This window comes from Phodopus roborovskii, unplaced genomic scaffold (assembly GCF_943737965.1).
Source record: "Phodopus roborovskii unplaced genomic scaffold, PHOROB, whole genome shotgun sequence".
Classification (NCBI taxonomy): Eukaryota; Metazoa; Chordata; class Mammalia; order Rodentia; family Cricetidae; genus Phodopus; species Phodopus roborovskii.
In genome coordinates this window covers 34,603,726-34,615,804 of record NW_026126447.1, presented here as the reverse complement: position 1 = coordinate 34,615,804, position 12,079 = coordinate 34,603,726, and the positions used below count along the sequence as shown (strand labels likewise).

The 12,079-nt window shown below is 41.0% G+C and overlaps 1 protein-coding gene across 10 annotated transcripts in view; it reads right to left on the bottom strand.

Annotated features, from left to right (window-relative positions):
* The window catches only part of Sgip1 (SH3GL interacting endocytic adaptor 1), a 191,803-nt gene that overhangs the window by 23,160 nt on the left and 156,564 nt on the right, over window positions 1–12,079 (bottom strand). For 4 of the 10 annotated variants that reach the window (XM_051188253.1, XM_051188254.1, XM_051188251.1 and 1 more), the window contains 2 exons: window positions 8,233–8,298; window positions 7,253–7,312 (listed from right to left, as the gene is read on the bottom strand). The exons of 2 other annotated variants lie outside the window; for them this stretch is intronic. In XM_051188253.1, the coding sequence (XP_051044210.1) occupies window positions 7,253–7,312; window positions 8,233–8,298 (126 nt within the window). The remainder of the gene's footprint in view (window positions 1–7,252; window positions 7,313–8,232; window positions 8,299–12,079) is intronic. 4 more of the 10 variants (XM_051188255.1, XM_051188259.1, XM_051188256.1 and 1 more) reach the window with 2 other exon arrangements.

Here is a 12,079-nt window from a genome sequence, read left to right as displayed (position 1 = left end):
GGAGCAACTTCCATTTGGCTGCCAAGTGCAGGCATACACCAAAGCTAACCCTTCCTGTCTATGGATGCAGAGTCCTTCACTCTCAGCAGACTGCCCCAGGTGGTTATTTTTTGGGGGGCAGTTTTGAGACATGTTTTTTCCTGAGTAGCTTTGGAGCCTATTCTAGAACTCTCTCTGTAGATCAGGCTAACCTTGAACTCCCAGAGATCTGCCTGCCTCTGCCTCCCAAGTGCTGAGATTAAAGAAATGTGTGTGCCACCACTTCCTGGCTTTGCTGAGATTAAAGAAATGTGTGTGCCACCACTTCCTGGCTTGCCCCAGTTTTCCAGTCCATTTCCTCTTGGATGCTTCATGGGAACCTTAGTCTTTCTTCCTGATCATATCTCCGCTGGAGATTTCTTCCTCCTGATTAACAGCAGGCTTCTCCCTGGTTCTCCCATCCAAGCACTAAACAGGCCAGACCCTGCTTAGCCTCTGAGAACAAATGAGACTGTGCAGGGCTAGAGGTGCTTCTGTCAATGGCTCCTTATGTTTGAAGATGGAGTCAGCCTTCTCTCCTTGCCCTACTTAAATGGTGTTTTCAAGATCTTGACAGTAGCATCATGTTGGTCCATTCCTATTTCCTGGACTATCTACCTAACTTCTCCCTGATTCTTCTCAATATCAAAGATCCTTAGACCACACCTCCCTCAAAAAAATCTTTAAAATTCTCCTTGCACAGGGATTGTACTTCAAATTCCTCCTCCAAGCATGTGAAACACTTTGGAACATGGCCTCGATTTACTTGGCCCAGGGTTTATCATTGCTGAGCACAAGCAAGGTGTTTGTCCTGCTTCTGCTCAAGTTACTCTTTCAAACTAGAACACTTCACTTTCTGAATCCTGGTTCTTTAATGTTAGCTGTGGCAAGTCCCTCCGTTTCCCCCAAGATGTCCCAGATTCATCTCAGCCAATCCCTGTGCTTTTCTGGAGTTTTGCAGCTGTTTCATGCATTTGCTATAAGCATGCCTTATGGGAAGTGCCACATTCCTTTTGTTTGTGCATTGACCATCATAATTTCAACACAGGGACTTATATCCAAGAAGAGCCACGGAAGAGTTGTACCCACCAAGGGAAGGAACAAGTTAGTGAATCTTTAGCTTTTTTGATCTATTAATCACAAGCTGTTTCCTTCTTCCTGCCCCAGGGGAGTGTTAACTCAAGCTTCAGTTTTCAAAGTTGTCTCCATGAAGTAATCCTTCTTCTGGGGCTTATGACTTCATGTTCTTCCTGTTCTAGAGTTTGCTTTTGCACCCAGACAAGTGTAATGCACACTCAGGGTTCATCTCCTCTCTGAGGGATAAAAGATTTAATCTTTAGTGAAGCATGCCTCCTTTGCCTTCGGCACATTTCCAGTCTTCAGGATTGTGCCCAGTTTCTTTTGAGTGTGACACAGTTCAAGGATCTACATTTGGGACCATCATGGTCCTAAAAGGAGGAAAATACACATGGGACTGAATCTAAAGGAGACACAAGAGTATCTTGGCTTAGCCACCACCAAAGAGCTCACAGACCACATTAGAGAGAAGAAAAATACTAGAATTTGGTCACTTCTCTTAATTCTCCTTACCCAGTCTGAATATAATCTCAAAGTCTGAATGACTATATTTTCAGGTGTCATAGTGCTTTAATAAACAAAAGAAAGTTGATTTTGTCTGATTTTCTTAATTGTCCTGCTGGTGACTGTTATCCTTTGCATTCTGAAGTTTATAAAACAAAGACTAAGTGACATTAGATCCTCAAGATCAGGATGTCATGCAGAGCACAATGGACTTGAATTCTGCAGTGAATGGAAATATCACTTTTATGACTCCACAATAATTCCCCAAAAAAGGATTTAATTCTTGACTTCCTGTTATCTTGAGGAAGTTACCAAAATTCCTGCACCTCTGATCACTATTGGAGATGTGAATAGTAAGAGTACCACTGTGAGTGATGGCTGAGATGTGGTATCGGAGTGTTAGCTCAGGAGTCAACTGCGATATGGAGCAATCCATGAAATCTTGCAGCCCTATCACTGGCAAAGATAGTAAATAGTACCTAGATATGATGATGATGGGGATGATGATTGTAATAATAATAATAATAATAATAATAATAATAATAATAATAATGATAATAATAACAACAACAATAATAAACAATTCACTACTTCACTATCCAGGTATACCCTGCCTGGTACAGAAGCCACTACTCAGTAAACTTTTCCACAACTATTTAATCAGAGAGATTCTGACCTGAGTTCTGGACATTCATGTCCTGCCTAGGAGCCCTCACACACATTTGAGATGACTAGGATACACTCTGATGACCACTCATTCTGTCTGCAGCATGTCTGTGTTACAGTAAACATAATGAGGTAGGGTAATGTCTTCAAAGAGCAGGAAGCCAAGCAAACATTCACACACTCATTCCAAGGGATTTCCAAAGCCAGGCAACTGGATTACTATGAAGAAAAAATGGGAACAAAATCCTCAGCAGACTTCCCTGGTAGCACATTTTGTAGATTTCAGTTTCACTGTAATCTTTTAAACAGATTTAATATGTTAAAACAAAGGAATGTTTTGTGACTTTCATTATTAATCAAAAGGATTGTATAACTCATAGACACACAACAGTCAATGCACACAATCTCAGAAGGGCAAGGATCATGCTTTTATGTTGAATGAAGACTGACTTGAATCGCTATTTTTTATGGTCCTGCATGGTTTCACTGTCCTGATAGCTTAATGCTGATTTTCAAAGTAAGCACTCATTAAACTTAATGCATTATTGATGGAAAAGGACCTGAGTTAAGTGGTACAATCAGAGGGACCCGCCCATCTGAAGAACACTAGGAATTAAGCAAGGCAATTACTTCCCAGAAAACTGTCCACACCTTTCAATTTTCCTTTCTTTAATGACTTCCAAGTGAGTTAATTAGCCTTTCCAACCTCTTACAGACTTTTATTACAAACCAGGGTAAATAAAAGTGAGTGAAGTTGGGTGGGATATTGCTCAGTGAGAGATAACTTGCCTAGTGGATCTGAAGCTATGGGTTCAGTCCCTAGGAGAGAGAGAGAGACAGAGACACACAGAGAGAGAGAGGGTGCAGAGACACAGAGACAGACAGGAGAGAGAGAGACAGAGAGGGAGTAATGGAGGGAGGGAGGAGGTCAGTGTTTTTTACATGTAATTGTGACTTACTAGTGATCAATTAGGGACATTTAAAAAGGTTGCTTACACTGTCAGACACTTAAGAGTGCTTTTTCACAGAGTCAGCAAAAGTCTAGAGAGAAAAAAGTCTATTATCCCAGAGATGACCAAGGTCCTTTCAGAAACATTTTTACTCTCTGAGAGTCAGGATATAGAAAAGAACCTGAATGGACGACTGGGCTGGTGGGTAGAGTCAGAGTAGGAAGGTGGACGAGGAGGTCAATGAGGCACAGACAAGCTGTGTCTGGGAATGATAGAGTTGGAGGGCTGAGGGTGAGAGAAAACTTTGCTCTATACACAGATGAGACTGTGAATAGAGCAAGTTGATCACATGGGGGCAGGGTGTGTCCCACACAGCTTAATCCCTACCTGCCTGGCTGTGAGGCTTTGCAAAGCTGTTTCCAAATCTCATTTTCTTCAGCAGTGACATGTGTAGTTAAGATGAGAACATAGGCAGAAGTGTTTTATGTACTCACAGTGAGTGCTCCAGTGTTATTATATTCACTATCACCTCACTTCTCCAACATGCTCCAGCCTCTACCAAGTTTTATTTTTCTTATAGAACTCACTTCCCCCTCCATACTATCTATATACACTACTTATTTCTCTATTTTTAACCCTGCATGCTAGAATGTAAACTCTGTGGCAACAGGAATATTTTTGTTTTCTTTGCAAGTTTGGAGTGGTCAGTAAATGTCCAATAGATGTTGTTGAATGAGAGATTCATTGCTTAACATAGTTTCTAGTATATAAGATGCCCAGCAAGTTTTAGTTATGAAATAACTAAACTGAACCCTGTCTGTAGGCACTGTTTCCAAGGTATTAGAATGTATGAAACATGTTGGGGATGATGCAGCCTGAGAGGACCTGGAGATCATGTGTTGGATGGGTCATCTGTTAGGGATGATGCTTGAAATGAACATGATGAAAAGGAAGTTACTCATACGTCAAGTCTACAGATAAATGCAGAGAGAGGCTGGAAGTCAGTGGTCAATAGCAATAAGGGGGGAAAGCCAGTGGAGTGATCAGTTAGATGATCAATGACTACTGTCTAAAGGCAGGAGGCTTTGACAGGCAAAGCAGGGCTATGAGAATTTATATCTGGCTCCCATTTGCATGACACATGGCCACAGGAAAGGGAGGAATATTTCATGGAGACTGCTTCTGAAAAATGGTCATCCTTGGAGAGAGCTGGGGTTCAGTTAGGGAAATGAGTGTGAGTTCAGCAGAGAGGCTGAAAATGTAGGGTAGGGGTGTCAAAGATGCCATGCCAACAGGAGGAAGAGTAGCACGCAGGGTCACAGAGGACAGTGTGACACAGGTGACCAAGATGGTCTGAGACACAAGGAAACTCATGGTAGCAAGGATGTTTGTTGTTTGATTTTCACCACCAGATGCAAGATGATTTTATAGCTTAAAAAGTCACCCAAGAAGAGGCAGCACATTTTTGGAAACATCTTGACGTTAAAAGGCACCTCAGAATTGAAATATCTATTAGGCATAGTGATTTGTCATGGAAATACCATTCCTTTCTATTTGAGGATACTTGATGGCTGAAGGCAGGTGCTCTCTCCCTCTCCCTCTCCCTCTCTCTCTCTCTCTGTGTACTCATGTACATGTAAGTGTTCTTACTGGTGTGTGCCCACATGTGTGTTTGTGGGTGTCAAGGTCAAAGGTAAATGGTGGATATCTTCCTCAATTGCTCTGCACCTTACTTTTGAGGTAGTGTCTCTTCTGACCCAGGAGCTCACCATTTGGCTAGACTTCCTGGCCAGCGAGCCCTTGGATCTTCCTGTTTCCACCTCCACAGTGTTGTCATTACAGTGTGAAATGTGGTGCCTGAGTTTTTAGGTGGGTGCTAGGTCTTCACATCTGTGTAGCAAGTCTTTACCAACTGAAACCTATTCCCAGCCCCAGGATTTTCTTTTGGTTGATTGAAAAAGTCACTAGTGAGAAACCCTGTCTTGAAAAAGAGAAACCCTGTCTCAAATCACCAAAAAAGTCACTAGCATTTGAATCATTTTCTTAATAAGGCCAATGTAAATTTAGAACTGAATGACTATAGGGTCCTAGTCACTATTAAGAATGGATAATGAACAATGAAATTTGAAATGCTACAAGAAAAGTTATTCAAAAGTCAGTAAATAAATGAAAAGCTACTTAGAACAAGTGACGATTTTGACATGAGAACTTTCATGTTCTTCACTCTCTGGATGAAGCATTGAAGAAAAGTGTAATTAGTAAGAATAAATGTGGATAAACATGAGTGTCTGAGGAAATCTGTTAAAATACTATTCAACAGAATGTGTTGAATGGCTATCCTTTTGGAGCATAAACATTGAGGTAAGGCCATATTCTTAGCCATTTCTACATCATTCTATCATGACAATAGAAAATAGTCTTTGCAATCTTTTCAGGTTTCCCTAGGTGAAAACACCTCAGATTGACCTATACCTATAATGCTTTATTATGTCAGTTAATTTCCTGGCTAATAAAGCAGGCTTTGCTATTGGCCGAGTTGAACCAGGGTTTGGGCCTTGGCAGGTACAGGTTCACACTGTGCTTTAGGACTTCCAACCCTTCCTGAAGCAGCTGCGTCTGTTGCCTGGATGACTTTTGTATGAATGGTTTTGGACAGGTTCTCTCCAGTATGGGCTTGCTACTAGCCCTGATTGGCTTCAGGTACATCAGGCTTGGCATGCTGGGATTACAGGAGTGCAACAGCCCTGCGGTCTCACCTAGACCCTTTCATTTCAGCTGATCAAAGAGAAAATTTAGGCGGTCAAAAGTCTGTGGGCTTGGCATTTTCCCTATCACAAAACTGCTGCCCTTAAGTGATAAAGTCACATGGAAAAAAGACATCCCCCCCCTCCCAGGAAAATCACTTAGCACTTGTATTTGGGTCATACTGGGAAAAGACTTCAGGGCATCTGAAAATTTGAGGTCAGACCATGTTTCTGGCACCTGTGCAAGTGTCAAGGGCTCCTATCTTATAAGGATAATTCATTGTTAGGTGAATTTTGCTGGTATATTTCATACTGTTCATATATTTTAGCCATTCTGATTTTTAAAAACTCACACTCAAGTTCCTATTGTCATGAAACACAAAGACAAGTTTAATTAATATTTAATTCTAGGGAGAAAAATATAGCTTATCAGCTTTTGACCCTGGAATAAATTTCACTATTTAAAATTTTACAAAGTAGGAACTTGTATGATAAATCCCTATGGATAAAATGGCTGATAAATTAGGTAAAGTACTTAACACCCTGCCCCTCGATGCCCACTTGGTAGCTTAAGTGTGCTATTTAATCAAATGTGCGGCCTGTGAAGATAAGTAAGACGTTAAACACAGAATAAGAGAGTGCTAACCCTTAATAGAGAGTATAAGAAAATGTCAAATTTTGAGCTTAGAAATTGGATATTGTTTTTATGTGTTTCCCTTAACCTTCATGAATGGCAAGTTCAACAGTAGTTGCCCACTTTACTGCAGTCATTATAGTTGCAGTTTCCAGGGATGCGGACCAAACCTTCCCCTAATGCTCTTTGTCTTGCCTCCTGTTTCTCTGATTCCTCATGGAGCATTCACATTCTCTATCTGGAATGCCAGGTTTTCTAAATTAGGCTAATTATAATCCCAACCTCAAATGTGCTTAAGTTTGCCACACGCACACAATTGCAAAAGGATTAGGAAAGAGCCTGGTTGACAGAGTCAAGTTCCTTAGCCAAAGAAGGTTCCATTTGGTTCTGCTTTTAATTGGCCACCATTAATTAAGTAACCAATGTTAACTGCAAATCAGCTTGAGTTTGTTCAGTATGAAAAATGGAAGAACACATACCAACCAAATTCAGGAAATGCTTTCTTTAGTACTTGATGCTTTCCAAGTAGCCATAGCATTTTTAATGGAGAAAGCAAGACCACAAATTTTGAGGAAGACTGGGAATTTTTCAATGGGAATAAAAACAACACAGGAAGAAGAGACTAGAAATTAGAATCTGGTAGGCTATGCTCTACTTACCTTCAAAAGTCAAGTAAAACTTTCCTCTGTCAAACCAAACGAGGGAAGGCTGTTCATTCTCTGTTTGGCCAGGAGGTGAAGCAGGACGGGGAAGGGTTAGGAGAGGGAGAGAGAAGGACACGATGTGAGTTTCAGAGCAGGTAATTAATCTCACTACAGGGAAGGGTAGAGGCACTGCATGCTGTGAGCGTGCAGGTGGGAGGGAAGGCTGGTAGTTGAGAGGTTTTTGTTTTGTTTTGTTTTTGTTTTTAATTGAGCAAACAAGGCAAAATCAAAGCTATGGAGACTGAAGGGATGGACACCCGTGTAGGTAGCTTGAGGCTAGGCACTTGTATGCATGGAGCAGATGTCTTCCTGGCCATGCAGGGTTATTAGCGTATTTCAACTGCATTAATTTGGGCAAAACTGTCATTCAGCAATTGCTGCATCCTTTTTGTTGTCCATGTCTTCCCCTTGCTTGTCGGCACAACTTGGGGTTGAGGTGTCTATGCAACATTTGCTTAGCTTTTCAATGACAACAGCACTGCATATCAATTTCAAGTTCACAGACGATGTCAAAGGTGTCCCATCCCTCTGCTGGAGTCACCTTGGGCATCCAGTCACAACACACCCTTTCCTTCGGTACCAAAGAGAAGATTTCCAGTGGTGCTTCAATAAGGTGTAAATTGGAAAGCAATCAACAGACTCTGAGTACATTAGTTATTTCTTCCTCTGCAATTCACACAGCAATGGCATCTCACCTGGTTTGAGCCTTTTCTCTGAGAAACTGTCATGCAACCTGCTGTTTTACAGTATGTCCACTTAAAATCGGTTCAGTGGCATGAGTTCCATGATGGACAGTACATGGACAGGGTGCATCTGAAAGGCACTGGGACTCATGAGGTGGGGGAGCATGTCCATGAAGCTTCTAGCATTCAGATGGAAAATGGCTTGGATTTGAAAACTCTAAGTATCTAGGTATCACCCAGCTAGCACCATACCTGCAGGCATGTCACAGCGCCTTTCAAACGAGGGCAGTTTGTCATAAAAAACATCATCTTCTGACACTACAAACCAAAGAAACATAAACAAATGGAAAACAAAAAACACAAATACAAATTCCAAATGAAACTGAGAAGCACAGTTTACCAGTTGAGGCAGGAATGACTTTCATGGGAAAAAAAGAAAGACTTTAAGACATTGGGATTAAGATGAAGATATGGAAAGTGATGAACTTATTTGAGATGACTCTATGAAGAGAAACTGGACTAAGGAACAAAAGCCAGGCTTTAGCATCTGTCAATGTGGTGGGAGTCGGCTTCAGGAAAGGAGTTAGATCCCACCTTCTCAGGGAGCCATGAAAGGCACAGCTTTCCTTATGGGAGAACACTTCACTCCAATGCAGTTCTCAAGGGGCCAGGCCTATGTTCATCAACAAGAACCTCAGCATAGCTCTGGCAACTCAACAAGATCACCTGGCACATATATTCCCCCAGGAAGAAAGGAGTTATCGTTTAATGTGACCACTAACAGCAGTATAAATCCAGGGTTCCTGCACACGTTGTGCCATTTTAACTAACTTGTACCCGCCTTTGATAGTTAAAGACTACTAATTGTGAACAGTGTTATCATACTGATATCTTTGAGCATGGTTCCAACTGTAGCAAGATGTTTATTTTTAGAAATTGGCCACAACTTTATGAGCTGAGACACTGAACCTCAACTATTTCAGATCTTTACCCAGGCGCATCACTAAACAACAAATACAAGGGACCGTATTTTTACTCTATATGATCAAAAAATAACGCCTTAGGTTTCAAAGGTGTTATCACAACTTTAACAGATAATCAAATAAAAGTAGTAATGGAGAAACTGTCCTTGTCGCAGGGACGTTAAGGACAGAAATTAAGAACATAAACACTGATGCTTTTGGAACTCATTTTAATGACTTGATGCCTAGTCATAGGGTATATGACAGGGATACTCTTTTTAATTCTTTTGGTTCAAAGATTCAAGAAAAAAAGTGTGTGTGTATGTGAGTAGGTATATGAATGTGTATGCGTGTGTGTTTGTGTGTGACTCTGTGTGTGCATATATGGGAGGAGCCCAAGGAACTGGAAGACGGCACTGGATTCCCTGGACTTGATATTATAGTTGTGCACCATCTGATGAACTAAGTTTGCTTATAATTAAACTTTGGCCTTCTAGAAGAGCAGCAAGCACCTTTTAAAATAAGTAAATTAACCAGTTCATTGATATATTTTTATATGTATGTTTTGCTTGCATGTGTATCTGTGCACATATATGTTAGTGAGCTCAAAGGCCAGAAGTAGGCTTTGGATTCTCTGGAACTAGATGTACAGATGGTTATGAACTGCCATGCAGATACTGGAAATCAAATCTAGCCAGTGCTCACAACCACTTATTCATCTATCCATCCCCAGGTTCCAGGATGTTATTTGTCAGTATTTAACTGTAGTTACAGCTTCCATGGAGGTGGAATGATTTAGTGGAACTCCTGTTTCATTGAATGGATATAGTAGATACAGATGTTTCACAAAATATAGCATCTTTTAGTTCTACGCAGACTAAGTTGGTATGAATATTATCCCCCTAGACAATTTATAGAATTTGGAATTGCTCCCCACATTGGAGGACATATTTTATTTGCATTGTTTAGAACAAGTCCCTTTTACTCAAGTTATGAACCAAAGGAAACATCAGAGTACACCTGATGCTTATTTTGTCACCCATTGATGGTTACATTTCACTTGTTACAGATTCCTGCCACATTAAAGATGCAAATCAGAATGTACAATACCAAGAAGGATTACGACTAACAGGGAAGCAGAACTGCCTGCCTTGTCATCATCTAAACAAGCAAAGAAACACAAGACTTCTCACAGTCACTGAAATAAGAAGCAAGTGGGGGATTTACAAGGAGAGATAAGGCCGTTATCTCTTCTGCTACCTCTCATCTGATTCTTATAACTTCAAACACTTTCCTTACTCCATTACTATCAATAGATTTCTCCCTCCCCTGAATTACATAGTGCAGGTCCTATGGGCATTCTCTAGCACAAAAGTAGTCATCTTCATCCTAGACGTGCATCTTCTCACATTGGGGTTTAACACAATTAGTATGGTTAAAAAAAAGTTGTACCCTGACACATTTGGAAGCCTTTTGTCTTTCTTTGTCATCTATAAAATCGAGGAATTTAAGTTAAAAAAATATAGCTATGTAAGAACTCTTCATTATTTGAGGGTAGTGGCACACAGAAACTTCTATCTTCTCATGTTGTATTGGGTTCACTACTCTATAAATCATAGCTCTTATAAAAATATTCATACTCAAAGTTCTTTATGGGCATTTTCTTATATGAATTATTGTACAGAGAGTTTTGATTTGCTATTATTTTGATTTTGGAGATAGGGTCTCTGTAGCCCAAGAGCTTGTGATTCACCCTGCTTTGGCCTCGTAGGGTGCACTACCAAATGTAGCACAGGCTAGTTTAAAAAATCTTAGTTCATGTATGACTTTGAGATTGGTTCATCAGTTCCCATGAAATTGCTCCAAAGGTCACAGGGGATGGTAGAAAAGTGTGGAGGTGGGAAGGGATTGTTCAGCCACCACTTAAGGAACTTGCTGTGAGTTTCAACCTCTCCCAATTCACTTGCTAACAGTGAGTTGTCAATTTAAGCAAGGCGGAATGTTTGGAGAAAACTAGAGACAACAAGCAACACATGAGGCTGGCTGGTTGTTCAGCAACTGAGCTATTTCAGAGAGAAATGGCTGTCACGTGAGCAGAAGCAGAACAGAATAAAGACCGGGTGGCGAGGACATCAGTGGGTAGACAAACCCAAACCAAAACAAGGGAACCTAAATGAACAGATGAGGGTGCTCCTGTGCACGAGCCATTGTGACCAGCTTCCCACATCGCTCCATTTTTCAAGCCCTCTGTGGTTCATCTTGAAAGGACACACACAAGGGATAATCAGGATCAATGTTGCTGGTTGTAATTGGAGATTTCTGCTGCAGGAAGTATAGAAAAACGTGTCCAAAAGCACGGACACAGTTCAGATTCCCTGTGTGTTCAGTTTTGTGCATGAATCACAGTGAGCTGAAAGAACACGCGGGGTGGCCCATCTGAGGTAGAGTGTGGTCACTTTTGAGTGACAACTCACTCTTACTTCCTTCTTTGCCCAACAAAGCACATCAAATGGAGGGTGTGTGGAATGAATGGTCTTGGGAAAATCTAACAGTAGGATAGGACTTGGGCAACTGACTACCCAAATCAAGGAGACTAAAGGCAATAGAGGGTAAAAAAAAAGGCTAGCTATCACAAAACAAAGAATCAGAGAGGAACGAGCTAATACTTCTGTACACTGGGAATCTGGAAGTCCAGGAGTATTCTAATTGATACAGAAAAAGAACAGATATGGCTTTATAAATAATGTTAAAAATCTGTTATGAAATTACATGAGCTCGAGGTACATGGGACTGTCTTGAAAAACCAAAAGGAAGGAATTCACATGAAACTGGAAAAGTGGCTACATTTTCAATTTATTAATTTAATCCAAACTTGAATGTGTGTGTTGGGGGGGGCAGGGGGTAGGGGGTGGGGGATGACATGGCTTAAAGTTTAGATTATATGGCAGAGCTGAAATTCCCTTTGTGGTTCTGAGAGGCACACCATCACTTGTTCTGGAGAAAATGGGCAGCTGTTCTCTAGGAGAGCCTTTGGTGACTGCATGGTGTGCTCCTCTATAAGTAGCAGCAGGAGCTGGGTGAAAATTTCTCCCAAGCAGTGTGGAATGGGCCAGCTGGTTTATAGCATGGAAGAACGG